Raw genomic sequence first — 23,825 nt, 5'->3', positions numbered from 1 at the left:
CATTTCCATAGACCTTGTCCAATAACATGTTCAACCGGTTTGGCCGCCATAGTGGATTTTATAAAAAAAAAAAAAAAAATCAATTCGATATTCAATATTCAGCTGCCATTTTCATTCGAAAATCTACTCCAAATGCCAACAATTGTTAGGGAATCGATTTTGTTTACTTCGAAATATTTTCGACTATTGATCTGCTATCTGGTGACCTAGACAATATTATTATTATTAAAATAGAATTTATACAGCACTCATCTTCCACCGCATACAAAAACATAGATTGAAACAATATCAAATTCAAATGTACATAAAAGTCTGCATGTTAAAATTACATATATATAGATAATGACATTAACATATGATAATAATGCAAGATATGTAAAATATTTTTCACTAAAAGCCTGTGTATAAAATTGTGTTTTTAGTGATTGTTTGAATATTGTAATAGATTTTGCTGACTTTATGAAAAAAAAGGGAGCTTATTCCAGAGTTTCGGTGCCTGGAAAGAGAAGGATCCTTCTCCGAAAGAAGATTATCAGAGGAAAGGGGTCACTAGATGATCTCCAACATCTGGTTGGCGTATATACAGTGATTAAGACGGTGAAGTGTCATTAAAACATTTATAAACCAGTAAAAGTTTTTTTAAATAAATGCGGTGCTTAAAGGGTAGCTAGTGTGAAAAGCTAAAAGCCATTCAATGACCTTTGCATATATGATGACCCTGATGTCTACTAATAACTAATATCAAAAAGTTAGGTCGTGAAGTATAAAATCTGGTTTTATTAAGATTTCAAAATGACAGGTTATTCCACTTTAATAGGTATTGGATGTTACGATGCGCAATACTTCGTTGTGTAACTTGCTTGTTGACGTGACCTGGCGTACCGAAACACGTCAGTACTGTTTCACGCAGTTTTAGTCTTTTATATAACTTGTCAACTTGTCATTGCTGGGTTATAGTAACTGTAAGCATAGCTAATGTTTTCATGTGGACGTATTATGCCGTCGCCCCTGTCACAATTTTTTATCCGATTTTTACGATACTTGAAATATAGGTCTATCTCGGTTCCTTTCGATATTGGCATGGTACCTGATTGTGCGAAAAATCTCATTTTTAGCCTGTGGTCTCTCTAGAGGACACAATTATTAGATTTTAAAAAAAAACGCTCGAATATATCACCGCCCGTTACAACGTAATGTCGGTTGAGTTCGAATTTCGTGAAATCGGACCAAAACAGACCGACACAATGGCCGCCCTCGTACACAAATAATGTAAAAAATATGGTATATCAAGGTTGTAGACCCTCTAGAAATACATGTTTATAACCCAAAGAACTTGATTCCTTTCGATATTCGCGTATACCAGACGGTAACTTCCTGTGGTGGTGGTAGTGGCGACTGGGCGTCTTACAACACTCACCACGGCAACTGTGACGGACCGAAATGGTTTTCTGGTGATCCGAAAAACCTCGACCCTCGTTTTTTTCCGCATGTGGCATCTGGTAGAATTGTCTTTGTGTCGACTCCGAGTGCGACATCTGTTTGGCCAAGTCGGTCGAACAAGTGACCTAATCTGATCCGTTAAAAGTCCGAGTATCGATTCTTTTGCCCATTACTCGCCCTATCTTACCTTGGAACCCAACACAAATCAATCCATTCCAGGCAGACGTTGTCAGTCTCCTTCCTATCCACGATGGCTGGTACATTGGGGGCAGTCGGGGTTTCCGAGACGTATTGGCAAAATCTCATAAAAACTTTTTCAATCATTATAGAGCTCCCCGGTGAGGGGAATCTGGGCAGGGGCCTGCTTTTCCGCCTTGTAGGTTAGCACAGTGATGACATAATATGCGTTGTCGACAAGAGAAGCACCCCTAACACCCTGACAGAATATGTTCAGGAGAGCTCGTGTCCTCTGATAAAATGTAAAAGTCGTTTATTTTACAAAGTCACAACTCTGCTAGACTGACAACAGCATTAAACAGCTATGTGGGTCGACATGACAATCAAGCCGCCTGTACATTACCTTCTGGGTTTTCTGAGTTCACCAAGAAATATTTTATCTCTAGAATTCTTGTTTGTCTTAGGTTTCCTGACAGAAACATTAATAATAAGATGGATTATTTATGAGAAGTTGTCTTTTTGGTTTCGAACAGAAATACAGACTCAAGGTGGGTTTTACATAAGTACAAACCTCTGATTGTACGTATCTTGCAATCGTTTGTTATCTTAACCTGTACCAAAATTCAGATCATGTAGGATGTTTTGATCAATGAAATTATCGTTTACGCTCGTTTTAGCCTAGTTTATATGAAATATAATTAATTATGCAAAAGCTAAATCTGCTAGGCCTGAAATGTTATATAAACTATTAATTAGTCATTAATTAACGTATCAAGATCATAATCAACTCTCGGTGTCAACGCTAGTCAGCGATAATTGTTGGATTCTCCATAAAAAGGAATAATGCAATTTGACGATCGGGATTCCTTTACTTCCGACGTATTTTTTTATTCTGCTATATAAATTAGAACTACCGGGAAATTCACAACGAATCAAGAAATGCCATGTGCTGATAATACGAGAAGGCGTATATTTTAATTGCCATTTAAAGACATGTCTTCTATTCACATAATTCATTAAGTATTCGCGTATATGTGTTACTAATTCTACGCTGAAGAAATATAAACTATTGTATGCATATTTTAAATTCCATTTAAAGTCATGTCTTCTATTCATTTAATTGTCCAAAGAAAGCAGGGGTGTTGGATGGCTGAATGGTTCGCACTGTATCATAAAGTTTGTCATTGAGTCAACTGGCGGGGTTTCGATTCCCCGGTTGTACGTGATAAGGAGTAGGGTCGCCTGCCCAACCTCGTGGGTTTTCTCCGGGTCCTCCCAATGCTAAAAAGACCCCTACGCGCAAGCGAATTATGGAAATAAAATTGAACCATGTTAGTCCCGAAATGACCTAGTTTGTTTCGAGTGGACGTTAAACCCCATTTCTCTCTCTCAAAGAAAGCAGGGGACTATTAAAATGGGTTCGTCTGTGTTCGTCACACTTTTTGGGACACAATAACTCTCTAATTGAGCTACAATGTTCAAACTTGGTGTAGGTGTTCATTAGGTCAATGCCTTGATGGAGTTCGCTGTGTTGAATTGGAACTATGTGTGTCACTACCCTCGGGACAATCCAACGAGGGTGTGAGGCAAACGCAACACAAAGCGTATTTTTCAACACAAAGTGTACTAAGCAACACAAACCACCATTTTCGTTCTTATTCAACTGCGAAAAGGGGTCAATTCATATTCCCAGGTATTACATGGCAAACTTATCATTTGAATGAATGAAATAATGAGGTCAAATGCATTTTGTCTTAATACTTTCAAAAACTCGAATGTCATCACCAAATTGCGCCTTTTACTGTAGAATAATTGTCAAAACAACAATACAACGATAAAGGTTTTACGGACCACGATCATACATCTAACCATTAACCTCGTTTTCTAAATCGTTTTAAATTAATACATGATTCACATACAGGATGTCCATCACCCTCGCAAAGTTCTAGAGAATCTCCACAAACGTAACAACAAGGAGGAAAATTGCGCCTTTTATAATACTGTAATATTAATAATGTATGCAAATGTCATCATCACAAGATACCTCATCTTCACATAATAAAAAATTACGAACGCAGGACTACCACAACTGTATAGAATATCTTCGGTTGTCTTTTCTAACTGTAAAGATATAAAAACAAGCCAACAGTGAGGCTGATGTCCCCCGCCAAAATAGGAAAATAATTAGAGGACACATATAAATTTATCACAAATTATCTTTTACAAAGTATTGAACAATCAAACAGTATATCTTTACTTATAGTCTAAGCATACAATGTTTTTGATGGAATAATTATAGCATATTAAGGGGAAAACATGCTCTATGCCTACAGATCTAGAGTTTGGTTGTATCAACGGGTCTATTTTCCATCTTGCTGCAAGTTGTGGCAGCAAATCAAATTGCTTATCGCTCTGCTTAATCTGAGCAGAAAATGCTCATTATCGATCTTAGTCAAGGTATTACTGTAATGAAACTATACACCAAGTTTCATCACTCTCACTTAATTAGAACTAAAGTTATAGTGTCCCAAAGCATCAACCAATCAAATTGTTTATCTCTGCTTACCCTAAGCGGAACGGACAGACAAACAGACAGACGGACGAACCCATTTTAATAGTTCCCTGCTTTCTTCGAAAGGCGGGGGACAATAAGCATGAACATTTACTCAATTCGAAGATCAACCAATCAAATTGTTTATCTCTGCTTACCATAAGCGGAACGGACAGACAAACAGACAGACGGACGAACCCATTTTAATAGTTCCCTGCTTTCTTCGAAAGGCGGGGGACAATCAAAGTAGCAGAGTTATTGTTTTCCAAAGTCTCGACCAATCAAATTGCGTATCGCTCTGCTTACCCTGAGCAGAAAATGCTCATTATCAAACTTAGTCAAGGTATTACTGTAATGAAACTATACACCAAGTTTCATCAATCTCACTTAATTAGAACTAAAGTTATCGTGTCCCAAAGCATCAACCAATCAAATTGCTTATCTCTGCTTACCCTAAGCGGAAAATGCTCATCTTCGAACTCCATCAAGGCATTGACCTAATCAACACATACACCAAGTTTGAACATTCTAGCCCAATTAGGAAGAGAGTTATCGTGTCCCAAAGCATCAACCAATCAAATTGCTTATCTCTGCTTACCCTAAGCGGAAAATGCTCATATTTATGTCTACATGTTATACATCAACCAATTTTATTAATAGTAGATTATCAAGCTTGTAGTATCACAGATTAACATTGTATTAACAATAAATACTTTTTGGCTGCAGCTTTAAAGCTGTAAAGTGAATCTAAAGACTTAATATCATTCGGTAAATCGTTCCAGACACTTATGGCGGTATAATAAAATGATGTGAGCTGATCTCTACCCGAGCATTTTGGAACCACAAAGTTGAATAAACTAGATCTTGTGCCATATTGATGAGTATCTCTAACACATTTGAATTTTGATTTAAGGTATGATGGACAATTATTATGAAAAATCTTATGTACGTGATTGAGTTTTAACTCGGTTTTCAACATTAAGTATATTCAAATCAGAATATGAAACATGATCCCTACGTCCTAGCCCGTTCACAAATCTAAGAACCTTATTTTGAACAACTTGTAATTTATGTTTAAGTGATTGATTCACACCAGAATACCAGGCTGAGCAGGCATAATCAAAGTGACACTGAATAAGTGCAGAACAAAGTACATTTTTGGGGGTTTTGCTAAGGCATTTATTATAGCGAAATAAAAATTTTAATCTTGAATTTGCTTTCTTAATAATGCTGTTAACAGTGTCCTCACCAGACAAGTATTTGTCAAAACGTAGACCCAAATATTTAAGGTTATCTGTTGCTTTTACGGTATGGTTACTGCAAACTCTTTAATACTTTTTAGTTTACGTTTAGGCCCGAAGAGAATACACTCGGTTTTACCGAGATGGAGCGACAGTTTATTATCGATGAGCCATTCTGAAAAAGAATCAAGAGCACAGCCAAGTGTTTGTGAAACAACTTCAGAATTCTGATCGGAAAATAATATTGTTCTGTCATCAGCGTATAAAATAAGTTTACATTTTGAAGGGATACTGATAACCATATCGTTTACATAGCACAGAAATAATAACGGTCCCAGGATACTACCCTGGGGCACGCCACAGGTTATGGAAGCAGGTTCGGATAACCAATACTGACTACCTGTTTCCTAAATGACAGATATGAACAATCAGTGGACTGAATGCCCATCAGTTTTAGTTTCTCACAGAAGACATCCGGATCGACAGTGTCAAATGCCTTCTGGAGGTCAAGCATTATCATCCCTGTAAAAATACCTTTTGCATTTTGGTCTTTCAAGTAGTCCAGAAGGGGCATCAGACCTGAGTCAGTAGTGTAGCGTCCACGAAAACCGGACTGATACTCATAGAGAAGGTTGTTTTGAGTAAGATATGACTATAATTGAATGTAAATAGATTTTTCAAGTAATTTTGAGACAATACTCAGGACACTTACAGGTCGATAGTTACGTCCAAAGAGCTATTCTTTTTGTACAAAGGTTTAACGGGGGGGGGGGGGCTGAATGGTTAGCGTGCGCGCGCTGTATCATAAAGTCTGTCATTGAGTCGACTGGCGCGGTTTCGAATCCCCGGTTGTACGTGACAAGGAGTAGGGTCGCCTGTCCAACCTCGTGGGTTTTCTCCGGGTCCTCCGGTTTCCTCCCACTGCTAAAGACCCCTACGCGCAAGCGAATTAATGAAATAAAATTAAACCATATGTTAGTCCCGAAATGACCTAGTTTGTGTCGGGTGGACGTTTAACCCCATTTCTCTCTCTCTCACACAAAGGTTTAACTCTAGCTAGCTTCAAATCACTAGGTACGGTGTTTTCTGATATAGATAAATTGATAAGAATTGAATGTGAACTTTTAAGACGTCAGCGCCATCTTTTAAGAATCTTGCCGGGATCTCATCGAGTCCTGTACTTTTTTTCGGATTAAGAGAACAAAGTTGCTTGTAAATAAAATCTTCAGTTGCATGATGTAAATTAAAGGTGCTTTTATGTCATTCTTTTTGGTGTAAAAAATCTGTAACAGAAATGATTTGAAGTTAAACCGATTGCTAGGGGGAGGTAACTTTTGCACAAGAGTTGATGTAACCGTTGTGAAGAAGTTATTGAAATGGTTTGAAACAGACTTTGGGTCATGGATATTAGTGTCATTTACATTTAAGACAATGTTTGCTTTATCCTTTTCATTGTTTTTATATCCAAGATCTTTAAGATTTTGCCAAAGTTTTTTTTAAATTAGATTTGTTCTCTTCTAATTTGTTTGCTAAATATGGATATTAGTGTCATTTACATTTAAGACAATGTTTGCTTTATCCTTTTTATTGTTTTTATATCCAAGATCTTTAAGATTTTGCCAAAGTTTTTTTTAATTATTTTTGTTCTCTTCTAATTTGTTTGCTAAATATGTTGATTTAACTTTCTTCATTACTCTTTGTGTTTTATTTCTAATTTTACAATAGTTTTTGTAATCATTTAGATTTTCAGTTTTTCTGAAACGGCTAAGATGCCAATCTCTTTTTGATATCAATTCTAGAATTTCACTATTTATCCATGGTTCAGTTTAATAGATGCCACAGAATTCAATACTTCAGTAAATATATCTTTGAAACTTTACTAAGCTTCAGTGACATTTGTGCTATTAAAAAGATTTTCCCATTTTGCTTCAATTAATTTTTGAGTAAATTCCTCTTTGCAGTATTGTTTTAAAGATCTAGGTAATGTAATGATCACTGAGACCTATATTTATTACCCCGGAATTACAATTTTTTTTTTACCAAAATTGCTTAATATGTGATCAATAATACTTTTAGTTGTTCCTGTCACTCTTGTAAAGTCCACGATTATCTGTTTTAAGTTATAAAGCTTTAGAATGTTAGTATACAGTTTATACAATGGGCTACACTTTTTTGACAAGCATATGTTAATATCACCTAGGAGTATGGTTTCATTGTCAATGTTCAAATTCGAGATAAGTATTCTAGAAAGTTATTTTGCTTAGGTGGCCTATAAATAGTTCCAACAAGTATTGGTTTGGTTTTAGGTAATAAAAGTTCAATAAACACGGATTCAACTTCATTATGTTGCAGATCTGCTCTGTTGGTTGTGGCCAAGTCTGATCTTACATATAAACATACTCCCCCGCCCTGTCTATTCCTATCTTTTCGTACTGTGTCATAATTGTTAATACTAACTTCGGTGTCAGTAACACTGTTATCCAGCCATGTTTCAGAAATTGATATAACTGCTGCCTTAGAATATGACGCAATTAGTCGCAGTTCAGATAATTTGGGTCGTAATGATCTAACATTTACATGAAGAAAGTGTAGTCCTTTATTCGAAAAGCATTGGAATAAATCACTGGTAATATCTGTGGTACTGGAACTCGGTTGTTTTACGTTTTCTGGGTTTCAATGTTATGAAAAAAATGGTAGGTTTGCAAAGCTACACTGGTAACATTCAATTTCATAGATAGAGAACCCTTTAGATTCAATTTGTTCACTATAGTTCGGGATAAGCACTTGGCATGGGTACAGGAAAAACATGTTGGGCATATTACTACTTTGGTTCGTTTGTTTATTTGTATTGAGCAGACGACACATACATTGGATTGTCTCCCTTCTCTTCTTGTTGATGTATTACTATTGACATAATTAGTCCTACTGATTTGTTTGGGGCCGGGGTGGGAATGAACATCGCCACACTGGAGAACACATAGAATATATACCATAAAGCTTTAAGTGGTGTTGTTTATTCAAAATTGTTGTACTGGCTGTCCTGTCACTTGAATGCAAATGGCGGGTGTAAACAAACTGGGATCGAGTCTCATATGATACTGATTCATTGAAAATTTCACTAAAATGATTAACCAAACCATAAAAATGCTGTTGCAAGTTGTTCCGGGGGATGTTATGTTGAGCTGTACAAGCTTCATAGTGATGATAGATGAAATTATTTATGACAATTGATGAAATTAACACAGTTAAAATAATTCTGCCTCCCAACGATTTCATGACCTTGACGTCCCTATATTACATTTCTTAGGATGTTCAAAGATTCGACCATAATGATCCGTAAACTTTCTTTTCATAGCCCTAGTATGGTACATTTTCAAATGCTTTTCTTCAATTGTTTTTCAAAGAGCAACAGATTTAGACGTATCTCTGTTAGCGGCAGTGTTAGGCACTTTCCATATGAACCAAATTTTTTGATTCCCTTGTGTACACGAGAGTATTTCATATGTTAACGGTAATGTTAAATCACTAATATATTTTGAATTGAGTTTTATATCATCAGGAGCAAATTTATCAATGCACGCTGGTTCATAGTCTGGTTTTACTAGAAGTTTATTTTCAAGTTCTCTGTATCTTTGGCTGTCTAGTCGTTCGGATGGACGAAAAACCGAGGTCCCGTGTACACATTGGCGTGCGCGTAAAAGATCCCTTGGCAGTTGGAATTCGATATAAGAGTAGGCCGTAGTGCCGCTGTCCGGGCAAAATTTCCCTCATAGCACACTGTATGGCGTATGCCTGTCTTCATTAGCCCAGGTTAGGAGCAGAACAGTAGGACGTTCAACCCCAACAATAGTTGAAGGCGTAAAACACAAATTATCCCTCTCCATAACACTGACAATGTCCTTAAATAACCGAAAGTCTCCTCGACAATTTTGTTTTCTGTCAGGAAATTTTTTATCTTTGTGATGACCGGATTGCATGAGAATTTAAAAAAGCGTCTTGACTAGTAGATCTATTATTACTATTTTCCATATGCGTGGCAGAATTACTACAATTGTCATATTCATCACATACATGTACATATTTACTGTTTTCTTTATCATTTTTTTGTTCAGTCACTTCAATTTGCACAAACTTGCCAAATTCATCTGTGACTTGACTAACGTTTAGATTTGACGAAATTTGGATCATACTTTGATCGCTACTCGACTTTCCCACGAAAAAAGCATGCACGCAGTCATTCGTTATATTTTCAGGCAAAGGTTGTTTAAACATTTGATTTGGAACAAAAAGTTCTGTGTCTGTCTTTTGAACAAGACTTTCGACGATATCGACGAACTTGAAAGTATAAGGAATCCCCACTACACTCCTATCTAAATATATAAATGCTTTCTCGCATATTTTAAGGGAAACAATCCGCCAGACCCAGCCATGATGATGAATATTACCGGCACGAATGATTTTTCTAACGATAGAGAGCGGACGTTTTCTATTGGTCTAGATTTCAGGGATACGGCTAATGAAAAACAGTATGCATTTTATACAAAGCTATTTTCCATTGGCTGTGAACGCATCAAATTTACAGCTCTCATCCAATGAAATCTATTGTTACAACATTCCGGTAACTTTTGTTTAGCGAGTAATTATGCGGTAAATTATTTCTAAAACAATTGTTATAAATGATGAAAACAGCCAAATAAAACTTCAAATTTTTTTGTGTTGGAAAGCAGTGCGGCCGAAAATAGCTCCCACGTTCCTAAGCGCGCGGGCGACAAGCAACATAGTTCCAATTCAACACCGCCTTAGGGTAAGCAGAGATAAGCAATTTGATTGGTACACGATAACTTGAGAGTGATGAAACTTGATGTATAGTTTCATTACATCAATACCTTGACTAAGTTCGATAATGAGCATTTTCTGCTCAGGGTAAGCAGAGTGATAAGCAATTTGATTGGTCGAGACTTTGGAACACAATAACTCTCAGTCTAATTGAGTTAGAATGTTCACACTTGGCATAGTTGTCTATTAGGTGAATGCCTTGATGGAGTTCGAAGATGAGAATTTTCGGCTTAGGGTAAGCAGAGATTAGCAATTTGATTGGTTGATACACATGAGACACAATAACTTTTGTTTTAATTAAGTGCGAGTGATGACACTTGGTGTATAGCTTTATTACACCAATACCTTGACTAAGTTCGATTATGAATATTTTCTGCTGAGGGAAAGCAGGGCTATAAGCAATTTGATTGGTCGAGACTTTGGAACACAATAACTCTCCTTCTAATTGAGGTAGAATGTTTAAACTTGGTGTAGGCGTTCATTAGGTGAATTCCTTGATGGAGTGCGATGATGAACATTGTCTGCTTACGGTAAGCAGAAATAAGCAATCTGATTGGTTGATGCTTTGAGGCACGATAACTTTTGTTATAATGAAGTGAGAGCGATGAAACCTCGAATACAGATTCATTATAGCATTACCTTGACTGATTTCGATGGTGAGAATTTTCTGCTTAGGCTAATGAGCGATAAGCAATTTGATTGGTCAAGACTTTGGAACATAACAACTCTGCTTTTAATTGAGGTAGAATGTTTAAATTTAATGTAGATGTTCATTAGGTGAATGTCTTGACGGAGTTCAATGATTAACATTTCGAGCTGAAGCTAAGCAGGGCTAATCAATTTCACTGGTCAATGCTTTGGGACAAGATAATCTTGATTCTATCTGATATAGAGTGATGAAACTTAGTGTATAGTTTGATTGCTTGATACTTTTGAATAAAAAAAAATGTGCGATTAATTAATGTGTGATATCTATATAATTTGGGATTTCGGCGGGGGAAATCAGCCTCACTGTTGGCTTGTTCATTAAGTATTCGTTTATATGTGTTGGTAATTCTACGCTGATGCAATAATAACTATTATTTGCAGTTTTTCGACCAAAATTATATTTCTTTGTTTCCTTGTGAATGTTCCAATAGGTTAAAAAAATACGCGGTGATTAAAGGAATCCCGATCATCAAGTCGCAGTATCCCTATTTTTTGGCATTCGCCACTCGCCGTTTTAGGAGAATCACAGTCACCGGCATAGTGACGGTGGCGTAGAAATTGGTGAGATTGTCAATATCTAATTTGTTGGGGTTTTTTATTATTAAATTAGTAGATCCTGCGCAGTTAGCAGATGCGGAAAGTGAGGCAGGTTACCACGGAGGCATCATCATAGGCATAATATATACTTAGTAATACAATTCGTTTCAGTGGGCTCTGTGGGAAGTACGTCATTGTATCCTGAAAATAAATGAACTCGATATAGTAAGCCAAGCAATTCATCTAATTTTAAATTAGATTCTCCATCTACTTCGCTCTAGGCCAACCAGTTCATCCATGGCAACGACTAACGCTGCTATTGTTTGAGGTGATCCAATTGAAGGCTACTGCGCAAACTTCTATGCTCTTGTTTTTATTGTGATTGGTCTGTTTAGCCAGTCCTTTTACCTGCCTCTTCAAGAGTAATAAATTATAATTTAAGTTACGAAATTATTAACTTTGTCCCTTTGAATAGCAAAAATTTAACAGGGCAATCTTCTCTTCAGGAAAGGCGGATGTGGTGTGTTCTGCACCGAATGGGCTAATGACATGCCATTCAGCGTGCTACAAGGGACATTTTGACTACTCTTGTATCGAATTCCAACTATCAATGATTCTTTTATGAACACAGGACCTCGTCCTATCCGAACAACTCTACGTCGTCTCTTGTCACTAAAAATGGTGTACCACGCTGGAAAATCGTATGAATTTCCTCGGTCAACGCAGGCAACCTCCAGCTTAGCCTGCCACCGTGACTTCCTTATGTGGGGGTATTCAACTGAAATATGTCGACATGAGCGCCCCCTTATATTTGTGACCGGGCAACAATTATGAGGCCGGATTGAAGAAATTTGAACGACCCAATAAACCCACAACTATCTTTGATATCATACAAATAAATTAAAGCGGTAACCAAAGAGTCCATAACAGGAACGTAAATAGTATGTGGAATTCCTAAAGCTAGGTACATTTCGTCGAGATGATGGGTCGGGCCAAGGTGTGTTGTGCGCCCGGGCTGGAAATCTTTTGAAAGATGCATGGTCTGTAAAGTCACCAATGTTTCGAAAAAATGCGGAACGACAGAATCCGATTCTAATCCTACCCCACGCCACCAGATACCCCCATTCAGAAAGTTGCCGGTTTTCTGCTACATCACGATCAAGTTACAGTGTATATATATATATATTTTTAATCAATTTATACCAATTTTAAAAAAAAATTCCGGCATATCTCTGGGCACCTGTACAAGTGTCCCAGTTGCCCACTCCCTCTCACGGGCCCTGCTTAAAAGTGGTTGGTCCCTGAAGATGCCAGAGAAAAAAAAGGGTTTTGGAAGTGGAATTGTAAACGCGATGTTTATTAAAAATTCTGAAACAGAGTAAACTGTCTGAGAACTTAATCATTATCAATTCAGGAGGGTGTTTCTCAAGATTTTGTAGTCGTCGATAACTACGCTATAACAAAACGCGAAAGAGAACTATTGAGTCAAAATCTGGCTTTTATACATTGTATCTATAATTCGTCATCATAAACAGGTAATATTGTGTTATATTTCACAGAACCCAATGTCATTACGATTGTATACTTTAAAGATACATTATGGAAGATTGGATAAGGAGCTTTCAGTTCTCACTATAATAGTTGAAAGCTAGATAATGGAAAGGGAATATACTGAAAATTGTTTCACTCTAAGCCGAGAAAACCTTAATTTAAAATCTTTGTAGCCCCGATTATCATTGTTAGCGCTGTCACGATAATTAACAAAGTCTCGATTATCCAATTTTGCGTTTAGTCATCAACGGATGTTGAACAGCAGATCGGATTCAAATCCAGTGAAAATCGGACAGATAAGATGGCATCGGGAGTTGGTTATGGTCTTTTCATGTTAATAAATGTCTAATTAATAGTTTAATTAATTACAGAAAGACCTGCAACAGGCAGATTTACCTCTTGCATAATGCATGTTTAAATATTACAGCGTGACAGCGTTATTTAGTAGATCAGCCACACTATAGTTTTAAGTGCACACTTTTTTAGGCCAGTAGCTGACATCCATAAAGAAGACGGAAAACATGGCCAAAGCCAAGGAAAAACCAGCAAAATAAGTCTTGACTACAAATGTAGGACCATTGCTGTAAAGTGGCTAAAATTAGACGAAAATAAAAAGGTTATGACTAATAAAAGAGATACGAAAATAAGTTTTGATTGAAACGACAAACTTGTAGGATCAGTATTTCATGAAATGTATACGTATACAGTTAGAAGGACCAGAAGCTATTTGCCCGGATAAGTTATTTAGTAGAAAAATAATATATAGGCATCTTATAATCTAAACCTACATATTTTGCTCATTATCATTCTCTTTCGATAAATGAGTTCCTGTGGGCAAACCGACAACACACGTTTGCTATTTCGAGAGAGACATGTATAAGCGGGAGAGATAAATTAGAGAGAGAGATTGGGTTCAACGTCCACTCGACAGAAACTAGGTCATTTCGGGACTAACATATGGTTCAATTTTATTTTAATAATTCGCTTGTGAGTAGAGTCTTTAGCAGTGGGAGGAAACCGGGGGACCCGGAGAAAACCCAAGGGGTTGGACAGGCGACCCTACGCCTTGTCACGTACAACCGGGGAATCGAAACCACGCCAGTTGACGAAATGACAGGCCTTATGACCCAACGCATATCTGCTAACCATTCGGCCATCCATATCCAAATATTTCGAGGAAGTTAGACATCTATAAAAGAAGGCAATATACTAAACCAGCATAAAATTTGATGAATAAATTACCAGCGTCATTTATACTGGTACAAAAAATACTGACACGTGACGTGACATGCTATTTGAACAACTGAATCTTTAATTAAAATGTATAATTAATGCAATTTTGTCATGGGTGTTAAATAAAGTCTACTTTAAATTGTGATATTAGTGACAGTGATGATATTTACTCATTTTTGCATTATTTTTTATTTGTGTTTTCATGTTCACATTCTTGCGTACACTACATGTATGGTTTATATAACCTTTATGTTATAACCGCCCGCTTTTCAGCAATGTGTAAAAGAATTTGATGATTTGATCCCGTGGTCCGCTCGTAAAAAAGCCCTTGGTAGCTGAAATTCGAAATAAGAGTAGGCCATATCGTAGCTGTCCGGTCAAAATTTCCCTCACAGCACACTATGGCGTAATATTAGTCCGGTGGCTGTTGAGGGGGGGGGGGGGGGTCGCTACGCGACCTGTGAATTTATGAGACCATGTTTTTCTAGACCCGTTTTTTGCGTAGATTCCGAATCTGGATGGTGGGGATACAATTGGGGGAAAATATGGTTATGTTGACATATTAATGATGATCATGTTATATAATTATTAATAAAACATAAATTTCTAGGACTGCCCATCTCTAAATTAGTGTTTATGATGTCCCTGAACAACTATTTTGATTTGTGGGGTGGGGGGCGGGAAATTAGTGATGATTTTCTTTAGAAGTTAATGGACCATCTCTAAATATGTTTATAATATTCCCGGGGTGGGTGCCCGCGCGGGGGGGGGGGGGGTAACATGTGTTTTTATTTACTTTGATTTTGAATCTTCTGATGAAGACTATGAATAAACTAATATCTAAACATGTCTCTAATTTACTATGTTTTTTATGTACATTTCCAGATCTCTTTAAAAGTACCATTATGATTATAATTCAATATTATTATTTGGCACTGAAGGCGATCTGATTAAAATATAGATCTATATTTCGTTTCGTGTTTTTATACTTTCGATGGCCTACACTACATGAAGACCTGACCAGTTGTACTGGGAAGTCACGTCAGGGGTCATTCGAGCGGCTTTTGACCCTATGACGTCAGACACTGATTAATCAATCAGCGCTGACGTTTCTGGGCGATGACCCACAGTTCCGTGCAGAGCACGCCAAGAACTCGCCGTAACAGACCGTTTATATAACAGTGTTGTGAAGAGAGAGAGAGAGAGAAATGGGGTTTAACGTCCACTCGACACAAACTAGGTCATTTCGGGACTAACATGGTTTAATTTTATTTACATAATTCGCTTGCGCGTAGGGGTCTTTAGCAGTGAGAGGAAACCGGAGGACCCGGAGAAAACCCACGAGGTTGGACAGGCGACCCTACTCCTTGCCACGTACAACCGGGGATTCGAAACCACGCCAGTCGACTCAATGACAGACTGTATGATACAGCGCGCACACGCTAATCATTCAGCCATCCAACCCCCCGTGTTGTGAAGACAAATAAAACGAAATTTTGAACTATGAAAAACGAAACGAACTAGCATCTGTGGTTTAATCAGATTGAACGAAAAAGATAAAAGAAAACACTTTTCAGATCAATTTTGAACTGAATGGTTTCTGTCCCCAAAATTACATTTTGTCCCCCCGCCCCATACAATGGGAATTTTCCCCACATAATTAGAGATATGCAGCGGAATTAAAAAGTAATGTTTTTACCAAGCTCTAAGAAAATCATCGTTTAAATCTACGTGAACTCATTTCCCGCCAATTTCCCACCCCACCTCCATACACACACACCTGCTACCCCCACCCCATCTCCCCCACAAATCAAAACAGTTGTCCAGGGGCATCATATACACTTCTTTACAGATGGACAGTCCTACAAATTTATGTTTTATTAATATACAACATGATCATCATTTATATCAAAATAATGACAGTTTTCCCCAATTGTAGACATTGGACCCCCCCCCCCCATATCTCGAAAACGCCCCCCCCCCCAACGCCTGATCACCACCCAGATTCGGGATCTACGCAAAAAACTGGTCTAGAAAAAATTGATCTCATAAATTCAAAGCTCGCGTGGTGATTTCCCCCCCCCCCCCCCCCTTCAGCCACCGGACTATATGTCCATCTTCATTAGTCTAGTCGGATCAGAACAGTAGGACATTAAACACCACGTCAGTTCATTTCAATCAAAGAATATAAGTAAAGTAACACACGTTAAATTAATTCATTATACCTGACGAAATGCTGTTATGTATGAATTTAGAACCGAATAAATTAATGCGAGAGGTCAAAGTGTTATAAAAGAAGCTTCGCTATTCTTGATCAGTCATAAATTTAATGTGATACTGGAAACTATATGTCAGAATAAAGATGATGAATGTTCAAGCCCCGGTTGTATAAATCTAGTCTCGTTTATTTGACGTATGATAAATGGCTTGAACAAATCAGTTTCATAACAGTAAATGTCTTCGTTACATAACAGGTGAGGACAAAAGAATTGGCATTACTGCGCCAAGAACCAAACAGGTTCGACGGCCATCATAATACAGGTAGGTTCATATTTATAAATCCATTTATAACGCCAAAACATTACTATTTAATTTTATCATTTGTTTCATAGGAGCTTATTATTTATTTCATACTTTTACACATAATTCTGATTGTTCTATGCATGTTTAATTTGACATAACATGTAGTCAGATTTTATCCGTTTTTTGGTTTCATTTGTCTCATAGGAGCTTAATATTTTATTTCATACTTTTACACACAATTCTGATGGTTAAATGCATGTTTAAATTTACATAAAATGTAGTCAGAGCTAAATATTTTTTTTCATAATCCTACACACAATTTTGATGGTAGAAAGCTTGTTTAAATTGACAGAAAGTGTAGTCCGATTTTATGGACAAATTATTTGTAAAATAGATTTTATATTCCATATTATATTTTTTAGACTTAAAATATTTAATTAAATTCTCTCAAAATCAAGTTTAAAACTATTTAAAAGTTTAAACGCCCATTTTTTCATGTGAACGTATATTGTCGTCGCCCCTGTCCAACCGTCCATAATTTGTTTGTGGACACGCTACAGGTTACAATTTTTATCCGATTTTGACGAAACTTGAAATATAGACTGATCTTCAAATGAACTTGATACTATCAGACCATAACTTCCTAGATTATGGCCCCTTATTGTACGAAAAATCACATTTTTAGTTTGTTGGGCCTCTAGAGGTGACAATTTTTATACAATTTTAAAAACAGTTTAGATATATCACCCTTACACCATGATAAAGGTTGAGGTCGAATATCAGAAAAATCGGAACGAAACTGCCCGACAGAATAGACGCTCTGTGGACGCAAATAGTGTAAAAGTATGTAATACGAAGGTTGTAGAGATGTTACAATTTTGTCCGATTTTGATGAAACTTAAAAATTTTGTTTATATGCCAAAGATCTCAGTTTTTTTCGATATTCACGTATTTCAGATCATAACTTCCTGGATTATGGCCCCTGGTTGTAGGAAAATTCACGGGGTTTTTTTCGGTTTTTTTTTGGGGGGGGGGGGTAGCTTATTTCCTATCCATCGCTTGCAAAATGTGGGCTTATCTTGCATGGCAACCGCTGGTTAGTTATTTAATTGTTTTTTGTAAATTCAGATTTTTACGTCAAAATGGGCTGTTCGGTGCTTTATGAGGCAGTAGAAAACAGACTCGGGTCAGTGTTCGAGTCTTATGGTAAATTAGTTGGTAGATATCCAGTTGCTTTTATCATTTCTGCCCTTGTAATTTGTGGTGGCCTGGGAGCAGGAATTCTCTTAATGGAGAGTGAAAATGACCTGGAAACGCTTTATCTTCCCGAAAACAGCCAGGCCGCTCTAGACCAAGATCGAGTTTCGGATATCTTTTCCAAAGGAATTCAGAACAATTACTGGTCGCACACTCTTGCTAATGTCCCTTACAATGCAGACGTACTTATACGAGCAAAGAATGGAAAAAACGTCCTATCGGAAGACATCCTAGAAGAAATTGGGCATATTATTTCAAAAATACGAAACTTCAATGTGACTAAAGATAATACAAATTTTACGTACAGCGATGTCTGCGGTAAACAAGTACGGACCTGTGTCATAGACGGTGAAATGCTACTAGAAAAGAAATTTCTTAACCGTTATCGAAAAAACAAAATGACATTTCCCGATTGGCAAGTAACTGAACACAGAGTTATTGACTTAAATCGTTTTTTGGGAAAGGCGGACGCCATCAATGGTACTTTACAATCTGCAAAGATGTTTCGACTCCTGTTTGAATTAGCCCAAAGTAACGCCACCGAAACAGAAAGATCGAGGGCGTGGGAAATCGGAATTATGAATTATTTGCCTGAACTGCAGACCAGTCTCAATCTCACAGAATTTGCCTATTCCACTTCCCAGTCTCTAAATGTAGAGTTGAACCGCAACACCAAAAAGGACATTCGTAATTTCTCCTATTCCTTTACGTTAATGTTGATCTACGCCACCTTTACAAGTTCTGGGGGAAACTGTGTTGCTAATCGTGGACATCTGGCAAGAGCAGCAGTTGTTGCAGTAGGGTTATCTATCCTCGCTTCTTTTGGAACCCTCAGCTTAATCGGCCTGAAATTTGTCAACATCGTCGGTGTCATGCCCTTTCTGGTAATAGGTAAGTGGATATTTTATTTCTCAATGAAATTTGTCAACATCGTCGGTGTCATGCCCTTTCTGGTAATAGGTAAGTGGATAATATATTTCTCAATGAAATTTGTCAACATCGTCGGTGTCATGCCCTTTCTGGTAATAGGTAAGTGGATATTTTATTTCTCAATGAAATTAAATGGGGTTCAACGTCTAACTTACTTTTCTGCTCCGAACTGGGCTAATGAAGACGTTTTTTGGGTTGTTTTTTTTTTGTTTTGTTTTTTGTTTTTGGGGGTTCTAAAAGGATTAACCTAAAATGGTTGCAGACGATAGAGTACTCGTCTTATAATGCCATCATTTCATATTTTAGAAAAATGGTATGACACCCCGATAATGTATATCATAATATTAGATGTTTTGGTAGATATGACTTCACATGCGACAAAAGTTAAAATTATTGCTACCTTTCTGCTTTGTATGTATTTAATAACGCAAATAGAAGAATATTTGAAATCACAATCGTTGCTATTTGTGACTTGTGCTGCATGAATTAAATGTTTTGCACACATATACATTTCAAATATTTGTTGAAATTATACTGGATTTCTTAATGTTGAATAAAGTTTGAACGGTCAAGCGGAGTGGTGATTTGAATCGGACCATAAATATTATATTTGGCCGATACTAATCCACACTGACCTGACAAAATTCCCCTTTCTAGCAATAGAAATACTTGAACCATATTAATTTAATCTCAAACTGACTCATATCTTTACTTTGCTAATAATAGTTCGCCCGTGCAATCTGATTTGAAAATAAATATCTACAATTTGTTTCCTTGCTTGGGGGGGGGGGGGGGGCGTGGTATCGAATCCCCGGATGTACGTGACAAGGAGTAGGGCCGCCTGACCAATCTCCCGGGTCCACTGGTTTCCTCCCATTGCTAAAGACCCCTACGCGCAAGCGATTATTGAAATAAAAATGAACCATGTGTTAGTCCCGAAATTACCTAGTTTGTGTCGAGTGGACGCGTTAACTCTCTACTGTTTAACGTCCTACTGTTATGCCCCGACTGGACTAATGAAGACGGACATACAGCATGCTATGAGGCAAATTTTATCCGGACAAGGGCGCTACGGCCTACTCTTATATCGAATTCCAACTGCCAAGGAATCTTTTATTTTCACGTACATGATAATGTGTATACGGGACCGCGGTTTTTAGTCCCATCCGAACGACTATTCTTTGTCCCTTGCCATGCCCTCTGTCCTGCACAACTGATAAGGTGAAACCACGCCTGCCAACGCAGGGATCGTAGGCGGGACCTCCAAGCCAGCTAGTCAACGTCTTTCTTAACAAGCCATCGTGGCTCCCAGCTTACTCGAGAAAGTTGCCAATGTCCCTGTATATTTTACAGCCTGCTTCCCCGTTCTTAGTGGACGTAGCAAGGGCGGGAGAACACCTTGGCGTGCATGTACAATAACCCTTGGTAGTCTAAATTTTAAAAAGAAAGCAGAATGAAATTAATGTGTAACTGGTTGTGTTTATTGATCAATTTTTCAATTATCCCAACACTTTTTGTTTAAGGTGTTGGTGTTGATTATTCCTTCATCATGATGTCTGGCTGGGCAGAAACCTACATATGTAAGAAGAACTCCATAGAAGAAAGAATTGGATTGATGTTCCGTTCTAGTGGCATTTCTGTGACGATAGCTGCAATGACTGACGTCATAGCCTTTGCTGTGGGTGCAATGTCCGATTTTATGAGTGTCCGCCATTTTTGTATTTATACCGGTAAGTAACTAAACCGTCTGGATATTATCACGGACATTTCTGAATCACTTTACGTTACTCAAATAAATAAAATGAAATGGGCGTTAACGTCCTACTTTTCAGCACCGACTAGACTAATGAAATCTGACATACGCCATGCAGTGGGCAAGGATGGGCATTTTGCCCGGACAGCGGCGCTATGGCCTACTCTTGTATCCAGTTTATCTGTCAAGAGTCTTAAAACAATGTTGTAAGTGCGCACCATTATGTACACGGGACCACGGTTATTCGTTCCATCCGAAAGACTATACGTTGTTCCTTGCTAGACCCTTCGTCCTATATCACTGAAAAGAGGGAGCAACGCCGAGCCAAGGATCGAACACGGGACCTCCGGACAGCGAGTGAACGTCTTACGCACTAAGCCACAGTGGCTTCCTTGCATTAGGATTCTGATCCTTTCTTTTTGGTAGCCTTTTCACGTGGTGTATACAAGTATCGTGCAATGCGATCACTAGGACATGCTGCCAATCACGAAAACTGACGATTGTACCGTTTCAAAATAGTGCCACATACTTCAGGTATTTGCACGGGAATAAAGCAAAGCTGGCAAAAAGCTATTTACACAATAGTTTTGTTTCGTTAACATAAATATTAACGCGGACATTACGTGTAACTGAAACTATCTTTTTCGGTAAGGTTGTATTTTGAATACTTTAATTAAACACTACAATTGTAACAGGGCCTATATTTATAGCATACATTTTAAAATAACCTGGGTATTTTTTCAGGCCTTGCTCTTCTCTTTTGTTATCTGTGCCACATGACCTTCTTTGCTGGTTGTTTAGTCATACACGCTAGACGTGTACACGCTAATCGACATTGTGTCACGTGTCAAATAAGACCAACCGCCGATCAGATGAGAAAAGATGGCGCCAACCCTGTTGCCGTTTGGTGTTGTTCTGGGTTCCCACCAAGAGTACGAGAAGAAGACGAAAGCGGCTGTGAAATTTTACCACGAATGGTATTTACACGTTTCTTGTTGAAGCCTGTTGTAAAGGTTATCGTTATCATATCTTTTATGGTCTACTTTGGGTTCGCTATATGGGGCGTTATTAATCTCGAGCAGGGCCTTATTTTGAACAATCTAGTAAGCAAGGATTCTTACTATCAAAATTATAGCAATTGGTTTAAAAATAATTACCAAACTTCTTTCCCAGTATCCGTTGTTTTTGAGGACGAAATGGATTACAGCCAAGCAGGGGTGTCCAAAAATATTCACCAGTTGATTTCAAATCTAACAGAAATTGATTTCGTTAAGAAAAATCACACACTTTGTTGGTTGACCAGCTACCAAGAATCAGGACGTTTCTTTTATAATGAAAATTACACACCACAAGAGTTTGTTGAAGGGCTGCAAACTTTCTTAATGTTTTATACTCCCTTTAAAAACGACATAGTTTTTAACGACGCGAAAGACGCCATTTTGAAATCCCGTTGTTACGTATTCTCAAGTGATGTTCCAGGGTCCAGTGACCAAGGGAAATTGATGTCGGACTTACGGGGTACTGCCGAGCGGTCGCCATTGTCTTCATTTGTTTACTCTCCTTATTTTATGTACTTTGAACAATATAATGCTATCATACCAAACACAGTTCAAATGGTCGGAGCGGCATTAGGCGCCATGTTTCTGATAACGGTACTTCTGATGCCCCATCCCCTTATGGTGTTCCTGGTTATCGTAAACCTTGTCATGATTCTAACGGGTATTTTCGGGTTTATGCATTATTGGAATTTAACGCTTAGTTCCATCACTATGATACATTTAATCATGAGCGTTGGCTTCTCGGTCGACTATAGCGTACACATCTGTCATGGATACTTGACATCGTCAGGCTCAAATCGAAACGCTCGTACTTCTTCCACAATTGCTAAAGCATCAAGTCCGATTTGGAACGCTGGGTTATCATCTTTAATTGGTATCTCTACTTTGGCATTATCCGATTCGTACGTTTTTGAATCATTCTTTAAAGTGATGGTTCTTGTCATTGCCTTCGGTATACTTCATGCAGCTCTTTTACTACCAGTTGTCTTATCAATAATTGGCCCGGTGACGACAGAAGCCTTCGCAGATCAACTCCCTGTCTATCCCAAGAAACAAGCCTCCAAAACGTCTAACGGTTTAGATAATCCTGCCTTTCAAAATACTAAAATACCCGAAGGGGAGTAAACACAATTCTATCAACGTGGTGTTCAGAGGGTGAGGGTGTTACACCAAAGAGTTATTTAAAGAAGTTAATTGGCAATGCAAAACATATGAATACTAGAACGAAACATAATTTAAATATGATTTACTCTGAGGGCTTTAGGATTTTTTACCTTTAATAAGTAAAGTCTTATTACTGTTATTTGTAAATATAATTAAAATTGTGTATGATTGTTTTTATGTTAGGAGTATTTATAATGATTATGTACATGTAGTTATATTATGTTAATATTGTGTATAATTGTTATATTTTAGGAGTATTTATATATTTATAATAATTAAGTAAATAGTTATATTCTATGTAATATAGTCCGTTTAATTTTAAGAAAAATAAATAATGGAAACCGAGCCTTTATTCCTTGATATCCTACCGACCCAATACCCACTCACCCGAAGCTCAGACCCCTTTGCGGGGATTACGTGGCTAAGTTGGTAAGACGCTGGCTCGCTAGCCTGGAGGTCGGGTGTTCGATCGCTGCATTGGCCGAGAAAGTTTATCCAGATTTTCCGGCGTGGTTCGCCCTTGTCAGTGATGCAGGACGGAGGGCCTGACAAGGACAGCTGTCTAGTCCTTCGGGTGAGACGAAAAACCGAGGTCCCGTGTATATATTGGAATGCACGTAAAAGATCCCCTGGCAGTTGGAATTCGATATAAGAGTAGGCGATAGTGCCGCTGCCCGGGCAAAATTTCCCTCATAGCACACTGTATGGCGTATGCCCGTCTTCATTAGCCCAGTATAGGAGCAGAAAATATTTGGTCCTTTCGCCCGAAAATATTCCTCCTAAGAATGTGTGTGCCATTTGCAAATATTAATTGAATATACGTAGCCCTACCTTTTAAGTCTTGACAACCCTTGGTAAGTTGGAAA

General features: G+C 37.8%; 1 protein-coding gene across 1 annotated transcript; it reads left to right on the top strand.

Moving 5' to 3' along the window:
- Positions 1-16,724: 16,724 nt before the first annotated feature.
- LOC126807859 (patched domain-containing protein 3) lies at positions 16,725-23,205 on the top strand. The gene is made up of 4 exons (XM_050532703.2): positions 16,725-16,815; positions 17,926-18,945; positions 20,508-20,714; positions 21,482-23,205. Exons 2-4 carry the CDS (start codon positions 17,940-17,942, stop codon positions 22,918-22,920), a joined length of 2,652 nt encoding a protein of 883 aa, XP_050388660.1. The 5' UTR covers positions 16,725-16,815; positions 17,926-17,939; the 3' UTR covers positions 22,921-23,205.
- Positions 23,206-23,825: the final 620 nt, after the last annotated feature.

This window comes from Patella vulgata, chromosome 9 (assembly GCF_932274485.2).
Source record: "Patella vulgata chromosome 9, xgPatVulg1.2, whole genome shotgun sequence".
Lineage (NCBI taxonomy): Eukaryota > Metazoa > Mollusca > Gastropoda > Patellidae > Patella > Patella vulgata.
Note: the sequence above shows the minus strand (reverse complement) of the source record. Positions and strands in the feature narration are given on the sequence as shown.